The sequence below is a fragment of the Haemorhous mexicanus genome, chromosome 4, assembly GCF_027477595.1.
Source record: "Haemorhous mexicanus isolate bHaeMex1 chromosome 4, bHaeMex1.pri, whole genome shotgun sequence".
NCBI classification, from domain to species: domain Eukaryota; kingdom Metazoa; phylum Chordata; class Aves; order Passeriformes; family Fringillidae; genus Haemorhous; species Haemorhous mexicanus.
Window position 1 is genome coordinate 55,858,456 of NC_082344.1, and position 23,653 is coordinate 55,882,108.

A 23,653-nucleotide genomic window follows, 5' to 3' on the forward strand; every position below is an offset into this window, starting at 1 on the left:
ACTGGGGAATTCTTGGAAATTACTGTAAGCTTAGTACCTTTAGGGTTTGGTTTCTTGTTTTTGTTTTTGTTTTTTTTTTTCTGTTTTTTTTTTTCCAGCAAGTGCTCACAGCTGTCATTACTGGCAGGCTGTCCCGCTTCAACGCAGCCGGAGCGCTTGCCCCCAGCGCGGCTCCGCGCGGTGACAGAGGCGGGGCCGGGACGCCCTCCGCTCACTGCCCGGGCGGGAAGGGACACTGGCCGCCTGGCCAGCCCGGGCTGGGCAGCACGGGAGGCCTGTGAAGCGATGCGCCGGGGCGCACGGCACCCCGGGGCCGAAGCCTGCCCGGTTTTCCGAGTGACTCCTCCGGAAATATGTGGCCCGGCCAGCACGCCCTGAACCGGGCGCGGAGGGCGGCGGGCGGTGCGGCGCGCCCAGGTGCGGCCCCGCCTGCGGCAGGGAGGGACGGAGGGAGGGAAGGAGCTCCGCGGGCACGGCCTGCCGGGGAGCAGCGCGGGGGTGGGGTGGGGTGTGGAGCCAGCCAGCCAGGCAGGCAGGAAGGAAGGAGAGAAAGCTAGCAAGAAAGTGAGCGAGCGAGGAGCCGGAGGGAGAACTGAAAACTAAAGCACTCTAAAGCCCTGCGCTTCCTTCTTCTGCCTCCCAGTCCCTGTGAGCTGCTGGCTTTTGCCTGAGGTAAGGCGGGCTCGGCGGGCGCGGGCTGTGTGGGGTTTGGGCAGGCTCGGGCCGCCGCCGGGCCGGGCCGGCTCCTGCCGGGGGTGATGCTGCAGCTGCCGGTGCCGCCGGCAGCGAGCCCCGCGCTGCTGCTGTGCCCTCCATGGAGAGCTGCCGGAGAGTGCCCGGTGTCTGGGGACGGGGCATGTCCCAGATGAGCGACGCTTACCGAAGTTGGGATCGGACTGGAAAGAGGCAGGTAGAAAATAAGGCGTGTATTGCTGCCTGTTTTCTTTGTAGCTTTAGTTGTTTCAACTGTTTGAATGTAAATGTCATGCTAAAGAACAGTGCTTTACTGTTGTGTGTTTATTTACTCCATGAGTCCTTTTTGTGGAGGCAGACACGAACAGACCTCATGTTAGCTGCCATGATATACCTGGAAATGTTATCAGAAAACTTAGGAAAGTCAAAGAAGCTGAGATGTGTAATGGATGGAGAATACGAATGAAGGGTACAGCACCCTACTGTTGCCACTGCAACTTCCCAAAGTTCCAATTCCACCCTGAGTTTTGCTTATTCATGCCATGCCGTTCCTTACTCCAGCGACTCTGCAAGTTGTTCCACTGGAATTTCTTGCAGTATGAGGTTTGACTCCGAGGTAACGAAAGTTGCTGAACCTATTTCTAGGAGGCAAGTGCTCTGAAATAAAAAAAAAAAAAGAAAGACAAACAAAGAAACAGTTTGACAGAGGATGTGATTAAAGTTATTTTGTAATTATCCTCTAGGTTGACCTATGCTTAGTAACTTCCTTGTATTGGTAAAGGCAATAGTTCTATCGCAATTGCTGCAATCAGTATTTTTTTTTAAAGCAATCTATGCTGATTGTATAATGTCTGGGAAAAACTTTTCTTCTACAATGATTTCTATGTTAATCTTGTCAGTTTTTATGGAGTCAGTTGTAATGCGAGGATGAAATTTACTACTTGCAGATTTTGTTCTTTCAGGTAAGACCTGTTGCACTGTTTGTTGTTTTTTTTTTTTTTTTTTTTTTTTAATATTTATAAGGATCTTTATCTAGTGTGTTGTTTAGCAGAAGTTGGGAGCAAGCCTGAACTTGCTTGTGTCTGGACTGATTGCTCACAGCGCCATTATCTTGCCATGAACTTTTAAAGGTTTGACAGTTTCTTCAGGCTTGTATCTGTATTGATATTAAAAAAGGGAAAAAAAGCTTAGTCCCACCTGAGTGTTTCTGTGTTCACCTGTAACCTACTGTTCACACATTTAATTGTTAGAATTTCAGTTGCTTGCTTGCTTCAACAAAGATTGGTCTGTCTCCCAGTCAATTTTGTCTTCAAGACTTTTCAACTTCAAAAATCAGAATTAAAGAATTTTAAAATTAGTGGATTAGCTTTCCAGAATGCTAGACACAGGTGCTTGCCCTCCATGTGAGGAAGGGTTCTGAGAATTAGAATCGCCATTTTTATTTGATGCTATTTGGCTGTCACTTTTAGTAAAAGAAAAGACCTGTTAGGCCACTCTTGAGTTTTTTTGCCACTCCTTGTCTAAGTCCGTTGCAAAAGATGGGAAAAGGATGAAATTGACAATCAGTTTGTAAGGAAGTGTGAAAAACATCTTTTGTGAAGGAGTGTTGGATGATTCTGTGAAAGGCTTGAGATGTGCTACACACATTGCAATTCATCCGCTGCTGAAACTTTTAAACTTTTTTCTTAGAGGAAAAGCCCAAATGGTTTTCCTGGTATTGCTTTTTTAACTTAGCAGTTTAGGTGTTTTGTCTCTGTTGTGATAAAATGGAATGGTCAGGTGTCTTCCAAGAAGTTTGATGTTTTTCTTTTTTTTTTTTTTAATAGTCATTATAGCATTTTCCTATTTTTAGTAACCATGTTGAGAATGGTGATTTTTGTCTTGGTTATGCTACTTAAGAGAATATAATATTACAACAAGAGTAAGTTTTATTTAAGCAAGTTCAAATTTCTCTTGTGTTTTTTTGCTTGTTTGTTTCTTTGATTTTTTTTTGGGTTGATTTTTTTTCCTATTTATTTATAAATAGGAAAAATCTGTTTTGCCTTGCTTCTGAGAGGAGATTTGTTTTACAGAATGTATGCAGCCATGTGCACTAATGTTGTTTACAAATGCTGAATTTGTGGTGGTAGAAACATGATGTGAAAGAGAATGAATGTATTTGTACAAGTGTGTATATGCCACTCCATTTCTAATACTGCACATTCTTTAGGGTTTATTGTAAATTACTTTGCAATCAAAGCTAAGGGGGAGATTAAATTATTTTTTAAATTGATAACAGTCATATCAAAATAGAGTAATGTGGTCCTTAAGTTCTGCATTCTTGCATTCAAACCTTGTAAAACATTTTAAGAAGTGATTGCATATTTATGTTCTAGTCTGCAAAGTGCTCACCAGTGTGTATAGATTTGTTTAGCTGTTTGTTACATTAATCTTTGTGTAAGTAGTGAAACCAATCCAGTTGTCAGTATAACCCTTTGCTTAGACCCACAAAATAATATGTAATCTCAGTGGTATTTAACCAGTTGCATAGCTAGGCCAGATCTATAGCATGTCTTCAGAAATCTTGATGGATGCACTGATAGCTTCTGCCATAGACATCTACAGAAACAGAAAGTGGCTTGGGCTTTATCTTGCAGCACTGTTGGCATTTTGTGGTCAAAATGTCTTCTCAGCAAGCAGTTCCTTCCTTCCTCTGCTTTGTTCATAAAATACACAGCAAAACGTAATGTTTCTTACAGATTTGGACACAAAGTTTGTTCTCTGCTAGGTATCCCTTTCCATTGTATGTGGTTTATACAAAGATGGGTTAGAGTCCAAACAGCTGATAACACATGGCTATTTGAGTTCCTGAAGTACCAACACTGGAGGTGTTCTGGAATAGGGTATAGGCAAAGCTATTGCATGTAGAAAAAAAAAGTATTATGATAGAGAAGAGAGAATGTATGGATATAAATATTTTTGTTTATCTATAACAGATATATACTTATTTATAAATATATAGCTAAAGCTACTCTCCCAGGTGCATTTTTGTTATTATGAAAGGTGGAAGGATTGAGAAGATGATACTGTCTGAAAATGAACACTGACACCTTAGGGAAAAAGTAGCCAAATGCTATAATGAAACTCAGAACTGTCAAGGAAGGTGGAAATGGCTGACATAACCAGCTGCAGCTGCAACTTTAAAAGCCTTAGACTGATATGCTAATGCTCTAGGGGTTTTATATACTTGAATATGTGTGTGCTTTGGTTCTTGTTTTTTGGTGTTTTTGTTTGTTGGTTTTTTCTTTTTTCCCCTTTTGTTTGTAGTCTGTTTGATTGTGTTTTTTATTTAATTACTGGGTATCTGAAAGACTATTTTCTGTCCCAAACAGTACCTGTCTGGTATTTTTTTCCCTGGAAATTAATTTCTGTGCTATTTTTTCTTCATTCTGTAGTCAAAAACTGAGAATATATACTCATCTAGTTAAGAGGATATACATTTGCATTTTTCAGGGTTTAGAGATGGGTGGAGGCTGTACTGTTGAATTTTATCCCTTATGACTGGAGGCTGCCATGAAAATTTTGAGAAAATGCTGAGTTTTCAAAATTTTAAAGGAATGATGGAAGTTTATATAAGCATGCAGGTTAGGATGGGTAAATTTTCGTATTTACAAAGGTAAATATGAAAGTGGATTGTTAATCTGTTCAGATCAATCCAAGGCTTTTTGAATTTAAATGACTTGGGAATCTTTAATTGAGGGTTAACTCTGTAATAAAGTTAATCTCTCTTGAGAGGCTGATATCTGATTGTCCTATAGAATTGTCTGTCTAAAAGCTTTTAATTGTATCAATTTAATATTCAAGATAAGTCACTTCTGAGAATTGTGGGTAGTGATCGAAACTGATAAAAATATATCCAGAAAAATAAAGCTAGAGACTAGAGAGAATCCAACGATTTATTTTAAATAAAGGAACATTTATAGCAATTGGTACAGTAAAAATGTAGGCAATGTTTTAAGCTTAAATTTCAGATCATAAGTGCTGCACTTTTTGTCATGAAATACTTTGAAGAATTAGATATCGATGCCTACTTCCACAGACAAATTCTGGTTATAAGATTTCTCCTCTTGCTAAATGCTACTTAAATCTTAATGCTCTTCTACTGAAGCTGTTCTTTCTTTTCCAGGCTGCTTAAGGCTAGTACCTGCATGCCAGCACAGCTGTTACCATCAGCAGGTTTCCCCAAGGCCAAATTACTCTTTATACAGAGAGAGAGAGGTGAAAAACCTGTTGAGTGTTGCTGATCTTAAACCTTCTTTGAAGAAATATTATTTCAGCTTGTTTCAAACACCTTCAGAACAGTAGCATCTGGGTTTTGTAAACTGTGAATTTAGATATAGCCCTGAAAGATAGAATAATTCAAACAGATGAAATCTGGAGTGTAAGAGCTGAGTTGGAAAGTACTAAGGAAAAACTCATGGACAGCCAGAACTTGCCTATGGAGTGATGCTTGTTCTCTTTGTGGCCAAGGGAAAACAGCTTCCTTGTCGGAGTTGAGATGCGGGTGGTTACCTGTTTCCTGTGTTCCTGCTAGACAGTCATTTTTCCTTTGTTCCAATGCAGGTGTGTTTCTATGTTAAAAGGATTTTGAGATTGGAAGATAAGGGAGTAGAAGCCCTATTCCATAATTAATTGGTGCTAGTGTGGAAATAGGAAAGTTTTAGGATCCAGTTGTGGTCTTGGATAACTCTTTCTCTCCCTGATAGGCAAGTACTGTGTAATAAGAGTGTGTGTGTAGATAAGTGGTTCATCTCTTAACTGTTCATCTTAATGTTTAACTACTAGGAATATGTGTTTTAAGTCTGTATTACTTATGCTGAGACTTTGATTCTGCTATTTTCTTTATATAGTCTAAGATAAAAGGATGGGTTTACCGGTTTACCCTTGTTGAAATCATTGTATACAAACAATTAAAAAATATTACAGTTCAACTGACTGGGAGTCTTTCACAATTTTATTCAAGGTAATTGTGAGGTTCAGGTGAGAATTTTTTTAATGTCTTTTTTCTTTTCTATATGTTTGCAGTCTTAAAAAAAAAATCAGTTTGAACTGAAGAAAGTTGAAGAGGTGTTGTGAGGAAACAAAAATTTTCTGCTGGCTGGTGGACACCAAATTCAGGAGGGTTTTCTTGCTAGTGAACATGCATGCAACCTGACTATTTCTACATGACTGTGTGAGGCAATATATGGAATGAAGTCATGTCATCCACAGGCAATGGCTCCGATATTGAAGAATTTTTGGTCAACATTAACCTTGCACAGTATCTTCCTAACTTTAAAAAATATGGCTATAACACAGTGACAGATTGCGTGGGAGTCAATAACACCGTGCTTCAGCAAATGGGAGTATTGCCTACAGGGCATCGCAGAAGGATCCTTAAACAGTTAGACAGTCTTTTGGAAATTCAAGGGAATTCTCTTTTTCATGAAAATTTAAAATTCAAAGACTTGAAAGGTTTGGAAGAGAAGCAATATTCATCCTCAGATCAGGAGTCTCCAGTAAGCAATTCAAGTGTAGATCGAGCTGGCTTGATACCTGTAACATCATCAGAACAACTTCTTAAAAAATCTTGCGTCAATAAGGAAAAGTTTGAACTTGCAGAGCAAAACTCAATGGAGGCAAACGATGATAGCTTTACAAATTTGGATTTTTCTAGTTTATATCAGAATTCAGACAGCATACTAAAAACTGTCAGTCAAAACAGAAATACCAGCACAAATACTCAGCAAGATGCATCACTGACAGAAGCTGCTGCATACCAAGATGATGAGCACTTGATTGGCCCTTTGGTGTTCTGTGATCCTCCTTCATTTGTTCGTTCATGTGAGACAAAATGTAAGGAAAACAAACAGCAGAGGTTTGCAGATGAGGGTGGTTTATCTGATAGAAAACCAGATTCTCCATTCTATAAGTTTAAAGGAGAAATGATAGACAATGACTTATATGATTCCTGTCCGCTAAACTGCATGAAAGTATTTCCAAGAGCAAGCCGATCTTTTATCTTAAGGCATCGACCTGTACCAGAAATTCCTGAATCAAGTAAAGTTCAACCTTCATCAAGGTAATTGCTCTTCATTACTTATGAGAAATTACTGTCATGGTAGAACTTACAGTTTGGGGTTTCTTGATTTTGTTTTTTTTCTTATGTCTATTTTTTTTGGTGTGGATTTTTTTTAATGTGCGTTGTAAATACACTGGATCTGATATGAATGTTGCCAAATTAACCGAAGAAGGATTAAGCTTCAATATACTTTAAAAGCAAAAATGAGAGTATAAAGGGAAATTTTAGAACTGTGTGTCCTTATAACCTCCCCAATTTTCTCTGCATCTACATATTAACAAATAAAGGAATCTTTATTGGTTTAGATATAACTCCTAAAAAGTATAAAGCATAAGCAAGAACTTCAGGATGGCTTTGGGGTTATTTTCTCAACTGGTAGTCATTTAATTGTTAACTTTGGTGAATGAAGGCAACCGTTTATTCATATTATGCATTGGCTTTTACTGGTGGTCTCATAACAACAAAACCTTAGCTTTTAATGATGTTTCTAGTATAAAAATATTTTCAAGACATTCCAGCAAGGAAAAACAGCAGTAGAAAAAGGAGGAAAAAAAAGACAGTAGCTGTGGATGGTTTTTCAGAGTTTATGGAATCTTTTAATTTGTTTCTATGTATTCAGGTGATGTGACTATGTATTTTTCTTCCTTCAAAATGGTTGAGCTCATAATTTGAAGTCAGAATTTACTGAGTGACACTTATTTCTTGAATAAGCATTAGTTGTTATAGGTTGTCTTGGAAAAATATGATAGAATGTTGAGAAAAATATCTGCTGTTGGGACTTAATTCAAGACCTATCTTAATAAAAGTATAATTGTTGGAATGTTTAAAATAATAGACTCTGACTTTGTAGCCAATCACAATACAATACTGTAGTCTTTAAGCAAAAATATCTCCACACAGGTTAATTTGTGATAGAGCTGGATCTATTAAGTAAGTTATAGTTGTCATGCTGTCTAAGTGTCATAAACAGAGGAAAAATTAATGCAGAGGCATATGCAAAGTTTTGTTGGTGTAGCCATATCCAGATCATTAGGTTGCATTTTTTTTTCCAATTTTTTTTGAACCACAAGCTATGCCTGGAAGGGACATGTCTAAGAATGTTTTATATTTATCTTGAGTTTTTCATCTGCATATCTCAGCAGTTAGAAACATCATCAAGTTTATACATGCTCTAAATGCAGGGGTTTCCCAGCATTTATAAGTTTTTAGATTACTGAACAGTGTCAAAATTAATCTTGTAGTACAATTGTTTGAACAGGTGGAGAGGCAAAGTTTCTTTGCAACACTTAGTGATTTTTTTTTTTGGTGTGCCTTAAAAACTGTTTCATTGGTGTCTTCTAAATGACAAAGAAATTGTGCTCATTGAAACTTAAGTATACCCATCCAGTGAGTTATACTGCTCCAGTGAGGAGCAGATTTATGTTAACTTTTGTAGAGTGATTATCCCTACTTCATTTAATAAAGCTATTCATGCTGAGACAAAACAGGATTCTTAACCTAAAAAATGACTACATACTAAAAGAGTATTCTCACTGTCTTTTGAGAAACAGTCATCCAGTTGAGAGAATATATAGTAGTCTTCCCTCTTCTGGAGTAAATCCTCCAATTCCCAGTCTGTTAGTGATTGGTGTGTGACTGGGTCACTAACTTCATTACCCACCATTTTGACTTGTGAGTTCCAGTATCTTTTCTTGGTTTTTATGCTCTGGTTATAGTAATATGGAAATCCTGAGGGGCCAGTCTGTCTGCCAAAGATCGAGGCTAAACAAGAACTTCACAGCAGAACTAAAACGTGGCAGAAACTCTCTTGATAACCTTTCTGACAACCTTTTCGTAGGGGCAGAGAACTAATACTAATACAGAGAACTTTAAAATGGCATTGTGCAAACATCTTTAACCTCAGGAAAGATTGTATCTTTCTCACAGAATTACATGAGCAAACAGCCTCAGGTGGCCTTATTGACAGATGCTGGTTTCATCCTTATTACATTGTATAAAGGCTGTTTTGTAGAGGTAGAGAAATCCTGCTGAAATCTGGTAAACTCAGCATTTCCTTCTAGTCATTCATGGAAATAAGTCATTAAATTTTTATGCAAGGAATACTTTTCTCATCACCTCCTGTGTGCCTTTAGCACAAAAAGTTCTTACAGTGGGTCTCCTTGTCCCCATAGTAGGGCTGTAACAATGTCATTTTTTATTGCTAATAATGCACTTAACTCCCTTCCAGTTTTATCTACTTGCCTGTGCCACACTTCTGCTCCTGTCTCCTGCATGTTACAAAGCATGCTGGCATCTGGAAAGACACCATAGCATTTTAGAAGTTGAAAATACTTTGGGCTTATTTCTTTTTTTGAGTTATGGCACTACAGTGTGGCAGTACTGTAACATTGGGGGGGGTGTGCAGAATTAAAAAAAAAATAAAAAGAAAAAAGTGACAATTACACTTTTTTCTTAATAGTGGAGTTACTGTGCAGATTTTAGTACTCGTTTTTGTTACAGTATTGATGTGTAGTTATATGGGATTATTTTCAGCTGGACTTTTCCTTATTGTATCATTATGAGCTCTCTCTTGTTAGAGAATAATTAAAGATTGGTCAAAAGGTGTTTAAAACCACAAAGTGAAAAATTCAAGGTTTTTGTAAGACAAAATATTGCAGTGGGTGGAACTAACCACTAATGTGTCTTTAGGACAAGATTAAACATAATTAATTTTGAAATAGTTTCAGAGGCTTTGGATAATGTCAACTAGCAGTCACTCTTCTGTGAAATAGAAGTTACCATTGCATCATTCTGGGAAGCAATCTGTTCAAACAAAAAGCTGAAGCAGATTTATAACATGGTGGATATGATTTTTATATTAATAATATGCAGATAAAATTTCAGACTGATGAATTATATAATTTTTTAGACTTTTTCATGTCGCTCATCTTTGTTACTTGTGTTGTGCAGTAGTGGGGTTGCTCTGATTCTTTATGAAGAGAAATAAGGAAAAACTAGACCAAAATTCTGAGCAATATCCTGCACATGGGAGAAGATATAAACAAGTAAAACAGATAATGGTGCTTGGCGATTTGTTTTCTGCAGTTGGCAGATCCTGTAGTTGGAATTTCTTGCTTGGTGCAAGATATCTGGTATCCTTTAGACTCCATTTCTTAGCATACAAGTACTCAAGATTGCTAATGAGGTGCCAAGCTGGTGTTGCGGTGTATCTCTACTGTGTTCTGCCACACAAAATAAATTTTTTAGAAGAGAAGCTGCTCCCTCTCTTTTCCTGTAGTAAAGTGTCATTATGACTTTACCTCTGCTAGCAGTCTATGAACCCCAAAGCTTTACACAGCATGCTAGAGCAGTTTTGATGTGTTTGCATTATGGGAGGGTTAGGTCTTGAGATAGATAGAAAAGAAAACATGTCTTGAATGAGTTTGAAAACAAAAGCTTCTTTCATTTAAAACACTTAGCAGATGAATGCCAAGTAAAGACTTTGAGGCACTGACTGCTTGCACTGACCTCCTTCCCTGACTTTTTTTCAAGGTGACAGGAGTATATTGAATAAACCAGCTTGGTGCAAAGTTCTGTGCAAAGTTTTAGCTTTCCAGCCTTTCAGCATTTAGCAAAACCAGTCACTGCCTCATCACATCCTTTCATCCTGTTTATGCATAATATGGGGTGCTAGAGAAGTGTGTGCAGCCTGAGCTGCATCCGGTACCTCTTAATATATGAAAACAGGGAGTCTTATTCACCACAGCTGGAACAAAGTCAACATTGAATAATAATTGAAATTATTATTATATCTTTGAAAAATTGGTGTGCTTTGTGATTGGCAGACTGCTTGCGCTAACCTTCCATTAAAGAGCAAAATAAAGAATATCATCAATCTTGTTTGAGGTACTCGATTTTTGAATTGAAAAAATTCAAGAGAAGAGGTATTCACTTTCTGAAATAGCTAAGAAAAAGTCATAAATTGATACAGTTACAAGATTTTTTTTCAATTTTTTTCCTCCAACAGATGTCATCAGTATTTTTCTCTCTTTTAATCCAGGTATTTAATTGGAACAAATAGCTTACTATTGTATTAAGCATTCACAAATTATTATAATTTTATAGCTTGCACTGTTGGGTTTTTTATGACACATAATCTTTCAAGCATATACTCAAAATGAGCTCATTTCATTTATTTTATATCTTCAGGCAGTTTTTAGTTTACATAAGTTAGAAATTTGCTTTCCAAAAATGACAAAGAGATGTATTTCTGGAATGCTGGAAAAAAAGACTATAGTTGGTTTTTCAGCAGGATTTTGTGCCATGTATACATAAATGTATGTGCATGATCAAAAAGAATACACAAATCCTGAAAAGTATATAGATTTTAAAAAAAAAGTGTGGGGTATTTTGTGTGTGTGTGTGTGTGTGTGATTTTTTTTTTGTTTTGTTTTTTAAGCTGACTTGTTATTTTTCATTACCTGGTGAAATTATCCATCCACCCTGAAACTAAGCAAATGACTCACTGTTTTACATAAGGAAAGCCTCCATAATCTTAAAGGCTCTTCAAGTCAAAGCTGTTTGTCTTTAAGTCTTAATTTAGTTTAATGCTGCTAATACCCTTCAAAAGATACCAACCTACCAACAAAAAATCTGATCTGTGTTGAAATACACTTGGTTAGGTTTTGGGGTTTTTTTTTAGCATATTAAGTTTGCACAAACACATGAAGTTAGTTTGCTGATGAAGCTTCAAAAGGTGTAACTGGATGAATTTAAGTAAAATTTATGATGAAACACTGACTTTTAAAGTATTTGCTGTGTATTTATTGTAATTATGACTCAGGAGAGTGGGCAGTTATATATGGGAGCTAGGCTATGATCCACTTTCACTGGTCCAACTCACCCTGAGTTTTCTAAAACCAGGATTTTATAAAGTAATCATTGGGGTACTTAGTTTATGTAACCTGGATAACATTTGAAATATCAAGTAACTTTATAAGGTGTGGCTTCCATCTTGAATTTAATCTATTAAAATTTTTGAGGCAGATTTAGGTGTGGAGTAAAAATTATGTGAAATAGTAGTTCATGAATGCCTGCCTTCTGTCACAAAGAAACATCATTTTGTAGTTAGGAGTAATTCAAGTTGAACTTCATGGGACAGTAGGTCTTAAGTCCTAAATGTAGCTTATTGGAAACAGAAGTTAGGAGATTGATATTTTTAGTAGGAGATAATTGCCTTTGGCTTTAAATGATGGAGGACCCACAAACTGTTAGGAAAACCGATAAGAATCTTACATGGCATTTATAAGCCTCAGAATATTCTATAAGGATGCATGAGAACCTTCAGTACTCTTATTTTAAGCAGAGAAAATGAAAGTAAGAAGAAAAATTGATAATGGGGGAATTCAGAGCTTGACTGGAAAGTGGATTAGAAATTTTCTAATTCACACTTTTTTTCTTCCTATGCTTTGATAATAAAGCTGTCTTGGCCCTGAAATATTAATAGTAGCAATAATATTGCACTATACTTGAAATTACTGAAATACATGGGGCCAGCACGCCACTAATAAAATAACTTTTCTGCTGTGCATGGAGATACCTTCTTACCCATGTGCAAAATGTGTAGGGGTTGTCACTGGCAGTTGCAATGCAATGCCATTTACCTCTTGGTTTTAAAACTTTGTAGAGGGAAATAATTCACTTAAGGAAATCTGAACTTTACAGCAATTTTTTTTCAGTGTTTGGGAGCATGTTCTGGCTGGATTCTCAAGCCCCTTGCAAATTTAATGTTAAAGGAGATTTTCATAGTACATCCTTTTTTAAATACAGTCATTGGTAATCATTGTGAAGGAGAAGGGAAGGAAAAGGTTGGGGAAAACTCTGCGATCTCCATTCTTCAAGTAATCTGAATGTTTTTAATGTCAATTCAGAACAAAAAAAAATCCCCTGAATTTGGGATGTCTGCTAGGATTAGAGAAGTATTCAGTGTCATAAGGGGAGCAATTTATTTGTGTGACTTTGAAAAAAAAATCAGACAATTTCCCAAGATTTAAAATCTATTGTTTCTATATTTGTTTATAATTTTAATTGTTTAACTGCATGAGATGGTTTTGCTTATTTTCTGGGAAATTTCAATTAATGTTTTCATTCTGTGCTTTTTTTTGTTCAAGTTCCCTTCAGAGAAGAAGAAATATGGGCCTTGTAAATATTTCTTGCACTGGGAGGCAAATTTCACAAAACAGTGAGTTAAGCATGCTGATATTTACATCTTGAATATTAAGGAAAAAGAAACCTTGGACTGGTTGTCTAAAATAAGTATTACTTACATATTTTAAGAAATATTGGGCATCTCAAAGGTCTAGAAGAATTGATTTATATAATAGAAGAGTATTTATCAGTTCTGCATTTTTACTTACTTTTTCAATATGTCCAAATAAAGTAAAAATTAGAAAATCTACTGTTTAAGCCACGTTTATTTTAATATATATATATTTTAGACTAGTGTTTTAAGTTTCTAATATTAGATCCAGCTTGTTTTAAGCAGAGTTAATTTCTTGAAAGATATAAGGAGTGTATTCCTGACTAGTGCTGCTTAATTTGTTTATGAGTGCTCATAGCTCCTGGAAAGAACAGGAAATTTATTGTATTAAATAGTTTACTGATGTGTTTCAAAGTCTTGTGCAGTCAGCTAGAAACTTCTTTCATATTTGAAAAAGATGTCTTTTTTGAAGTTGTGTGTTTATTTTAAGCAAATACTTGGTGACAAAATGAAGATGGTGCACAAAAGAGTTGTGTGGTGGTTTATTTTTGGTATTTTTTAAATGTCAGAATAAAGGGCTTTGGAGCTATTGCTTCTCAGACTAGAGAACTGAAGGTTTTTCTATTTTAACTCAATGCAGGGTAGGAAAGAAGAAAATATCTATATGCAAGTTATAATCAAATTACATAAATAATAGTGTTAATGTCCATGGTGAAAAGAAGGTATTTGGACTTCATGTAGAAATAGGACATTGTTTCTTGTTCCTCAGAGTTTTTTTCTGGGAAGGACAGAGAAATTGCAAGCTGCAAAATCTGTGTCCCTTGTTGATTTTATTATGACTTTAGTAGAGCATTTGTGACTCACAGTAGAGCACCGTGTGACTGTATCTATTTATTTATTATTTATTTATTTGCTTTAAGATACTTCTGTTGAAGAAAAGCCACCCATTATCTCTCCATATGGGGAAACCTTTTTTTGTGACAGCGCTAAAGATCCTAAAGTAAGTTGAGAAGCCTAAATGTATATAGTCTGTCTTCACTTCAATCTTCATGCTGGGTATTTCATACTGGCCTTAATTTTTTTTTTTTCTGTGCTCTTTTAGTTGCCAGTACTTGATTTCTGTCATTTTAGGTATATGCAAAGGGTTTATAATGTAAATATATGAGGACTAATGACTTTTGCTAATCCCAAGAAACACTTTGTATGTTCAGTAGTAATAAGAAGCTCCAGTGTATGTTTTGGTTTTTTCTTTTTTTTTTCTTTTTCTTTTTAACCCCATTGGCCAGAGCTGCTGTATTTATGTGCAGTTCTTTGTTTATAATTGAGGGTAAGCTGTTGAAATTTGAAACCGTTAGAATTTACTAAGAATGCTAAAAGTGTTTTTTTTTTCTCATCTGAGAATTGCAGATCAAGACTGGCTATCTCTGCACAGACTTTTGCATATCCTGTGAAAGCAGCTTGCACATTAGGTTAGGTGATATGATGGTCACATTTGGCCATGCCCTTTTTCAATTCCTGTCTATGAGAGTTCTCAGTTCTTGCAGTTTTTAGTTCTTGCATGATATTTTTCATGCATCTCCTAAATTTGCTGTATACCTGGAAAATCAATTTTAGGATTCTCTGAAGTAAACGTTTTTGCTGGGGTCAGTAGTTGGTGTGAATGCCACAGATGACATGTGGACAGACTTCTGAATCACGTGGAGGGAGATATGGGAGGTAAATTAGTTAGTGAGGCATCTGCCAAATGCCATTAATTTCCAGCTCCTGCTTCTGCCGCAGCAGGAGGAGACCAGAAATTGTTTCTGTGATTACATATACTTTTCCCAGCCAGTCTCAGGCCACAGAATTAAAGAAAACAGAAAATTCTTCTGTCCTGGTGTTCAGTCTAATGTTTAATTTTCAAATTATTGTAAACTATTGACTAAGAAAAACTCTAGACAATTCATTTGAGTAGTTTTTATTTTTCTCCCATTCTAATTTCTTTAGAAATGATCAATAAAAGTAAATGTTTCAAGTTTCGTCTTCTAATGGGAGTAGTTTTATAGGAATAAAAGTAATCTCTTTTAGATGCATACTTTGTTTTGGATGTATACTATACTTTTTTGTTGTTGTTGACCTTTCAACACAGTACACATAAAATCACACAGTACACATAAAATCATACCTTGCCTTTCCTACTTGTTCTTTTTATGTGCAGGCAAAGCTGACTTTTGAGTGTTCATTTTCTTTCCTTGAATGCAATGCCTTGTCTGTGCTAGTTATTGTTGTCTCTGCCAATGTCTTTAAAAATTCAAAATTTAACTTCTTTGTAATTGTTTCAATGGTCTAAGCTGATTTTCTAGAAAAAGTTTCCTAGCCCTCTTGTTACCTATGAGCATTATTCTGTACATTTTATTGAAATGATTGTTTATGAAAAAGCATACCCAGAAAGGTCATCAGCACTCTTTCTTATCTTACAAAGGCACAAAGTACAAAAATACCACGCTGTTCAACTGGATTAACTGCTTGAAAGTAAATTGCTATTTTGCTGGTTGTAGAATCATGATTAATGCAGTATATTATGACATCCTTTACCTGATCTGAAGGTTTGGATTTTAATATAATTTCCATGTATGTGAACAGTTTCTTGCATTATGTTTATCACATGCCTGTTGGAAACTTCATAGCTGATTTTAGTTCTTTTAGCACTTAATTGTGGACAAAGGTCATAAAGAAGAACTATGTAACAAACATCTTGAGATACATTTCACTTTCAGATTTTGCTCAGCAGAAACAAATATCCTAGGAACGCATAAGAATATTTAGATAACACTGTAAAGTATCTGAGATTTTAGAGCTTGTTGCTGCTGCTTCATGTTAAGTCATGAGAGTATAGTTTGTCCATATTGAATAAAAGGTGTCAAGTTGTTATACTTAAGACTGAAATTTGTTCTAAGGGCTTGTAAGATAGCCATCAACCTTCCTTCTCTCTCATTGGTGTAAAGAAAAGGCTTCTGTAGGCTTTTGTGAAGGGAGTGACTGTAGAAATAGGTAATGAGTCACTGCAGACTGGAACTAAGTGAGCATGAGAGAACAGGGGAGTGAAGGCTATAAAGAAAATATGCCTTTGGTTTGGGCCAGGAAGATAGATAAGTATAAAGACAAATCTCTGAAGGGCAACCTGAAGAAGGAACTGGGTTTTTTTTAAATGCTGATTTAAAAACAAGACAAAAAATTCAAGTGTTTTACTGACATTTTATTGTTGTATCTAGCTAAAAGAATCAAGTATATTAGAATTCCTCCAGAGGAAGACTGAATTCTAATGAGTTTAGGCCTCATGAGTGAAATACTGGCTTTATTTCTTGCTGTAGACAGACTGAAGTAAACATGCAATCTGAGCTCGGTAAATTGTGTGAGCTGAGTATTCGGATACTGTGGAAGGCTGGCTGCATTGCATTTCATGAAAAAATGCTTTGCATAATACCTCAGACACTTGAAGGAGGTGGGGATTTTGTCTTGTATTGAGCCTGAGCATCTTGCAGGATATTTCTGTAAACAGGACAATGCAAATGCTTGGGTTTTCATTTGTTTGAAATCGATTTTTGTGAGCAAATAGAACTTCCTTTACCCACAACCTCTCTTCATTTGTGGACTTTTACATTTTAAATTCTACTCAATATAGAAAACATTTATTAGTTATTGCTTGGAAGTTGTCTGGCTCTCTGAATTCACTTGCTCAAGTATTAAAGATTATGGAGTGAGTACAAGCAGGACATCAAACTGTTACTGTAGTGGTTTGTGACAGGCAGGAAGAAGTACTACCATGTAGCTTCAGTGGGTATGGATTTCAATTGTATCCTAATAAGCAAATGAAGATAAAGGACACATACTCTTCTTACTCTGAAGATGTTTTTTTAGTGCAATACAACAATGCACCATGATATTAGCCTCTTAACTGTTGTGCAGAAATGTGGCCATTTCCCCTTCTTTTGGGAGATTCCAGGCAATGCAAATACCTGATAAATAGTGGATAGATTGCTTTTGAGTTTTTATTTAATTTGTTTACAAGGTATATTGATGCTTTTTGCTTAGTTTTTTGTAGGGTTTGTTTGGTTGGTTTTATTGATGTGTGGGGGAGTTAGATTGTTTGGGTTTTTTTGTTGGTTTTTCTTTAGTTTTTAGCCCCTTTAGCCCTTTAGCTACAGCATAGTACTGTGATGTGTGGGTGGGTTTTTATTTTTATAATGGGTCTGGTTGGCAGAGGAAGACAGACAGTTCACTTAGATTTATCCTAGCATCAGACTGATTTCTGCACTTCTGCTGTACACTTCCTCTGCTTTGAACTATGTCTTTTTTTAGTCTTGCCTTTCCATGTTGCCAAGGTACAGTCCTCAAATACAAGATTAGGTGCTGCTGCTCAGAAAACAAATGGCAGTGTTGTGAAAGCTTATCCACTTTGTTTCTGCCATTGTTCAGCTTCATTACGTACACATAAAAGCTTAAATGAGTTAATTAAAACTCTTCTGCCAGAAAGCATAAATATGTTAAATTTAGGGGTTTTTTAAAGGAAGAAAGACACATTGAAAAGCCTAGCAGTGCAATATGATTGTCAGATTAAGTTTAGGAAGTGTGAAATGTAATGTTCACGAGCAGTGTTAACCTTGACATTTTGTACACTGCAAGCAGTTTACCAAGCAGTGTGATAGTGATTTCTAAGCAAAAATTAATAGATGAGCCTTTAAGGAAGAAGTTCTTGGCAAGAAACTGCCCAAAAAGCCCCAATGAGATATAGTCAGTGTGTTTGAGTTCAGTTTTGCTTTAGGATTTTGAATTTGCCATTATTTTATCTTTAGTGTTCTGTGAAGGCTGTACATTTATTCCAAGAAGAAATATTGTTATGAAAGATAGGCTAGCAGTGGCAAATCATAAATGGTACTCAAGCTGCATGTAACATGTGGCTCTTGAGTTTAAAAAAATATTCAGTTGTTGTCGTTTAACCCCAGCTGGTAACTAGAACCCAGCTGCTTGCTCACTCCCACTGCAGTGTGGAGACCTGGAAAACAAGTAATCTCTTAGATGATGGAATAAGACCAGTTTAATAATTACTACAGAGCAAAATGTGATAATAATACTAATGCTGATAGTAACTCTAGTGGAAAGGAGAGAGCATGATGCTCTGTGCTGTGGAACATCCCTTTGGCCAGTTGACTCAGCTGTCCTGGCCATGCACCCTCCTGGCTTCCTGTTCCTGTGCTTGCTGGCAGAGCATGGGAAACTATAAAGTCCTTGACTTAGAGTAAGCTGTACCCAGCAACATCAGTGTGTTATCAACATTATCCTCATTCTCAAATGCAAAGCATAGCCCTGTGCCAGCTGCTGGGAAGAAAATAAACTCTATCCCTGCCAAAACCAGGATGTAAGTGGTGCCTCAAGAAAAATCAGAGCAGTGGTATTTCTATACACTGAATCTCTTTATCTGATTTGTTTATATCAAGTTTTTTGGGCCATGCGTAAATGTTGGAAATAACATTTCTTAGAATCCAAGAAGCAGCTTTCAAGTGCATGTTTGAAAATGGGGGAAAGAACAGTGCTGCTAGCTAGGCTGTTTGTGTGTGATTTGTATCTACAGTAATTTAAATGTCACTTACCCCTTCAGTTACAAATGTTAGTTACAATATATTTCTTTTCTAGGAACTTCATGGAAATGAATTCCTGGCTTGTGAAAATAAATTGGATCTAGGAATGAATGAAGAATATTCTTCTAAGACTCCATGGTATTAAATAAGAATTACTGAGAAACTCAGTGTAAAGAAGAAAATGCTATTTATGGATGTCACAAGTGTATCTCTAGCTCTGAGGGCACAACCATGACTATATTTTTTTTTTATTCTGTTTGAGGCTTTACCTCATCCTTTATGAGGCAAATCTGAGCACTGTGGCTTTTCTGAGACTCTTTAAACTAGGTTTCAGAATCTCTTGTGAATTTGGAGAGTGTCCCTGTTTTACCCAGTCAGAATAAGGAAGACCAACTTCCATTTTGGTATATCTCATAGCTAGTTGTGTCTGAGTGCTGTCATAATTTACTTTGTCACTAGAAAAAAACCAACCCATCCAAACAAGCACAAAACTAAAACACATTCACCACTCCTGTCCTGAGACAGTGGCCAGTGGCTTGATGAAGTGGGAGCTAATGTGCTTTTTAGTTATCCAGTCTGCACCAGGCTCCTGTTGAGGTGGGAGAGGGAAGAGAGAGGTGATACTGAAAGTTGTCAAAAGTATTCAAAAGAGTAAAGCTAGTTTTCTGAGGAAGGAGAATTTACTTTTAAATTTCTGTTCAGGCTTCCAAAGGAGTGTTGTCTTGGTACTATTCCTGTTGAATGGAGAAAGTAGGATTCAGGGTGGCCATAGTTATAAGATAGGTTGTGTTTAGCAGGTCTGTGGTTCACTGTGATTATACAAGTTATAAACATAATATACTTAACCAGGATTTGCTCTAATTACTAATTTTATGTACTTGTGCATTGTAGTAACACATTTTAAGAGTAAAATTCACTTTTTCTTTCCAGTTACTTAAGTAATCAGAAAGAGAAGACAAAAGAAATTGCAAAAAATGAATCCTTGTCTCAGGAAGACCAGTCATTAACACCAGAAGAATCTGAAAGTGAATCTGTATATTCTACTGTGGAACAACATACTTTGTCTTTAAAAAAAAGGAAAAATAAAACCAAAACACACTCAGCATCTTGCAGTAAGATGCAAAGTGGAGATTCTGATCACTTGGCCAGTGAACAAATGAATTTTTGGCAATGTGGTGGAGATCAGACTTTGACTGGAAATGGATCAATAACACCATATGCTTGCTTTTATGGACCGTCAGTAAAGAAGGTTAAAGCAGGATGGCTGGATAAATTATCCCCTCAAGGGTATGGTATTTGCAGTGGTCGTTGTGTAATTGTGACAATGTGTTTTGCATGAGAGATACTACATTTGTATTTAGTCACTGCTTAATATTTGTAGTGGAAGGGGAAAGGAGATTGTTTTCACTGAAAGAGCACCAAGCTTTTGTGAATTCAAAAGTTTTTAGTGATGTTACCTATCCTAAAGTTTTTTTAGGACAGGTACTCAGGGAAAATATTTTTCTTAAAATTGTTGATCTCTATTCATGAGCTATAGTGGAAAAATACAGAATGAATTTGTGCCAGTATTTCCAGTTGCTACATTTTTGCTGATCTTTTGTGGGCCACAAAGTAAGTGAAAGCAAACTCTGATTCTGAAATACTACTTTACTGATTTGGCCCTGGATTGTATTTTAATAATTAGTGTGACTGGAAGCCCTGTTACTTTCTGTTTGTGTTACTTGAGCTTTGAGTTTAGAATTCACCTGGGCTGAATTCCTCCTATTTAATTTATTTTTTGTGCCTAAATTTTGATAGTAGGAATTTGAGCTCAAGTCTTAAGATTACAAATAATGAAGAGAAGGGACCACAATAGAAAATCAATTCTCTCTGTCACATTTGGGAGTTAGATGATGACAACAACAATAACAACAACATATCTTATATTTGATTTCTGGTAAAAGTTCTTTGTTTTATTTTAGCTGATTTTAAACTCCAGCTATCGTTAGACTGTTTTTCACTAAGGAATGCTTTGTTAGTAGATATCCCATCATAAATAGTTGCTAACTGATAAAGTTGTTGTAACTAACTCCTTTTAAATTGTAGTTTTCAGTGTCCATTTTTCTTACGACCTGTGTTCTTATGAATTCTATGAATCCTTTTTTATATTGAAAGTGGCACAATTTTACTTTTTAAGTCTGTTTCTGATCTTCACTAGGACTTAGCATTTAGAAATTAAAGCTATATTGTTCTTGTTAGTGCTATAATACATCTACTCCTATTCAAGCCTTAATAGATCTGCACTCCTTGCTGTTAGGACAGTATATTGAGTTGTGCTGAAAGGTATTAAAGTGTTTCCCCTTTCCTTTGATTATTTGTTGCCATAATAATCATCAGCAATATAATTCAGTATATAAAATATATAATTTTTTAGTGAGAAATTTATGTTATTATGTTATTGTTTTGGAATAAAACCTTATTTGAACTGACTGGAAGAAGCTCTGTACAGCAATTTCCATTTTTTTCTTGTTCCTTTCTAGGGAACCTGATTTGACATTAATTTTTTTTTATTTTTGTTTTGTGTTGATACAGTGATACATTGTTGAAAGTGATTAATAAGATGGAATAATAGTTTTAATAAAACTTTTTTGCCTTCACAGAATTTCAGTGTTCTCAAAACTATTTTCTTTCCTTTTTAAATTGTTTTGAAAATTTTGTCCACATTTATGGATTGCCATTGTTCACCTTTACTAAAGAATCAAAGAATAATTATTCACAGAGTGTTTCCACACTTCTTTTTTTTTTTTTTTTCCCCGGAATTATTGGGATACTGAACTCTTGGAGAGCTGCAGTTAGCTGTAGCTTTTGTTTTATTTTACTTTCAGGATTTTTTTTTTGAACATTTTTGGCAGTTAGCTAGCGGAGTGATGAAAATTGTAATTCTTGATTCCAGCTGGCTTGTTTTGCTGTATTTGAAGGGATAGAGTTGAAACAAGTTACGAAAACTTCAAGAAAGTGCCATGTGAGAATATATTATTTGAAAAGATAATGAATTAACCACAAAATTAGTAGTGGTTAGTACTGAGTAGAAGAGTTGCATGGCCATTAGCCTTGATCCAGTGGCAGTCCACAGCTACATTTCAAGGACTTTGTCTCAGGGGTGGTTCAGTGAATGATACATTTTTGTTTATTTTACTTACAATACCATTTTTCAAACATCCGAAGAATTAAAAAAAAGCAACAAAATTTTGAAAAGAATTTTTTTTTCCAAACTATTGAAGCACTGTCGTATTTTATTTCACTGCCCATCAACAGAATATTTCCTTCTGTTCTAAACCTCCCATTCTTTTTATAAAGCTCCAATTTACACCCAGCAGTTTGTGACTCCTTGGGGAAAAGAATATATACTGTTTTTTTAAATTGCTAGAAATTATGCAATTAAAGTACAGGCTCTCTTTTTTTAGTTAATTCACTCTAAATTGTACAGCTTTCCAGTTTTCTCACATTGTATGTGGTACTTAGGTTCACTCGTCCCTGTATAATCTTGAAGTTTATTGACATTTTAATGCAAAATAGATGGTACATTGGCCTTTCCAGGTTATGAAAAATGATGATTTATTGTAGTCATATAATGCAAGTTAATTAAGCCAGAGCTGCCATTTGATTAAAGTTTTGATAAGCTATCACAGTCTACTAATCCTAAAGCAGAGCACTCATTTAAAAGGAAAGGAAATAATGTTGGGAAAATACATTAGTAGGGTCTTGTTCTTGCTTAATTAATTTGTTTAATAGATTTTAGAATGGAGACATTTTTAGATGATAACAAACAAGCTGTCAACGTTTTTAGTGAGTGTAATGGACTACTTCAGGTTCAGGTAAAAATATGTTTTTAGAAGGTCTTTATAGAGTGTGAAACTGGAAGTTTCCCATTAATGGTGTCCATTTAATAACACACACTGAAAATTAATTTCATATTGTACTTGCTGGGAGATATGGTGTGCTGCTATCCATTCACTGGCCAGAAAACAGAGTCCTGGGGAGATGTGCTGACATGGAATGACTGGAGGTACCATAGCCTGTAAACAGAGATGTTCTCATCATAAGCACAACAGTGAGATGGTCATTTGAGGGTCTCAGCTTTCATTTTTGGAAAGCATCTTAACAGAGCTTGTGGCAAGTAAAGTTATGCTCTATGTTCAGAATATTCATTTGAACAGAAATTTGACCTCTCTATAATTTGTGATTGAGACATTGTTAAAAGCAGTATTAGCTGTATATTAATTGTGTTCATTTTTGATTTACAGCAAACGTGTGTTTCAGAAGCGCTGGGTTAAATTTGATGGAGAGAGCATTTCTTATTACAACAATGAAAAGGTAAGAGACATGTTTTGGTCATGTTTGGAACAAAATGCATCTGTGTAATACACAGGACTATAATTAGAATCTGAATAATTAGAAATGAATATCCATCCTAGGTTAATTTTCTAAAATTCTAGAGTGAGATGTAATTAAGTATGTTAAGGTGTTCTTGTCTTCATGTATTGTTCATCCTTTTGTTTCCTAGAAGGGCTTGTCTTACTCACCTTTCCAGGTAGATATCATCAGATTTGTTTTTACTTTAGTGAGAGGTTGACACTGCTGCTGTTTCTGGAACAGAAGAGGATCATGCTAAACACTTCTAAGAGAGATGTTATTTTTAAGGTGTTTATAGAGTGTCTTATCATGGAACCCTAGCCTGCTGGAGATTGTGAGAGCACAGTTAAAAGTAGCATGGAAGACCATTTAAGAAAAACCAATCCAAACCTATACACTTGTTGACTCTTTGGTTAAAAATGTCTTTTTCCTCTTTGTCTTCTGTGCATAATTGCATGTTTTGGAACTAGGTTAGGTTTGAATGGGAATGTTCAAAACCAGTTCTACAATGTATATGGCTGGTTTTGTTTCTGTACTTAGGATTGAATCTTGCTGAAACATTTGCAGACTTGTGAGCTGCTTTGATTAAAGTAGTTCACTTCTTATATGTGATAC

The 23,653-nt window shown here is 35.9% G+C and overlaps 1 protein-coding gene across 4 annotated transcripts in view; it reads left to right on the forward strand.

The window, feature by feature from the left end:
- The first annotated feature begins 496 nt into the window (after positions 1–496).
- The window catches only part of ARAP2 (ArfGAP with RhoGAP domain, ankyrin repeat and PH domain 2), a 117,878-nt gene continuing 94,721 nt past the window's right edge, over positions 497–23,653 (forward strand). For 3 of the 4 annotated variants that reach the window (XM_059845034.1, XM_059845036.1, XM_059845037.1), the window contains exons 1-7: positions 497–672; positions 5,758–6,793; positions 12,943–13,013; positions 13,952–14,031; positions 18,702–18,784; positions 19,577–19,933; positions 22,930–22,999. In XM_059845034.1, the coding sequence (XP_059701017.1) occupies positions 5,931–6,793; positions 12,943–13,013; positions 13,952–14,031; positions 18,702–18,784; positions 19,577–19,933; positions 22,930–22,999 (1,524 nt within the window). In that variant the 5' untranslated portion in view covers positions 497–672; positions 5,758–5,930. The remainder of the gene's footprint in view (positions 673–5,757; positions 6,794–12,942; positions 13,014–13,951; positions 14,032–18,701; positions 18,785–19,576; positions 19,934–22,929; positions 23,000–23,653) is intronic. The other variant, XM_059845035.1, reaches the window with a different exon arrangement.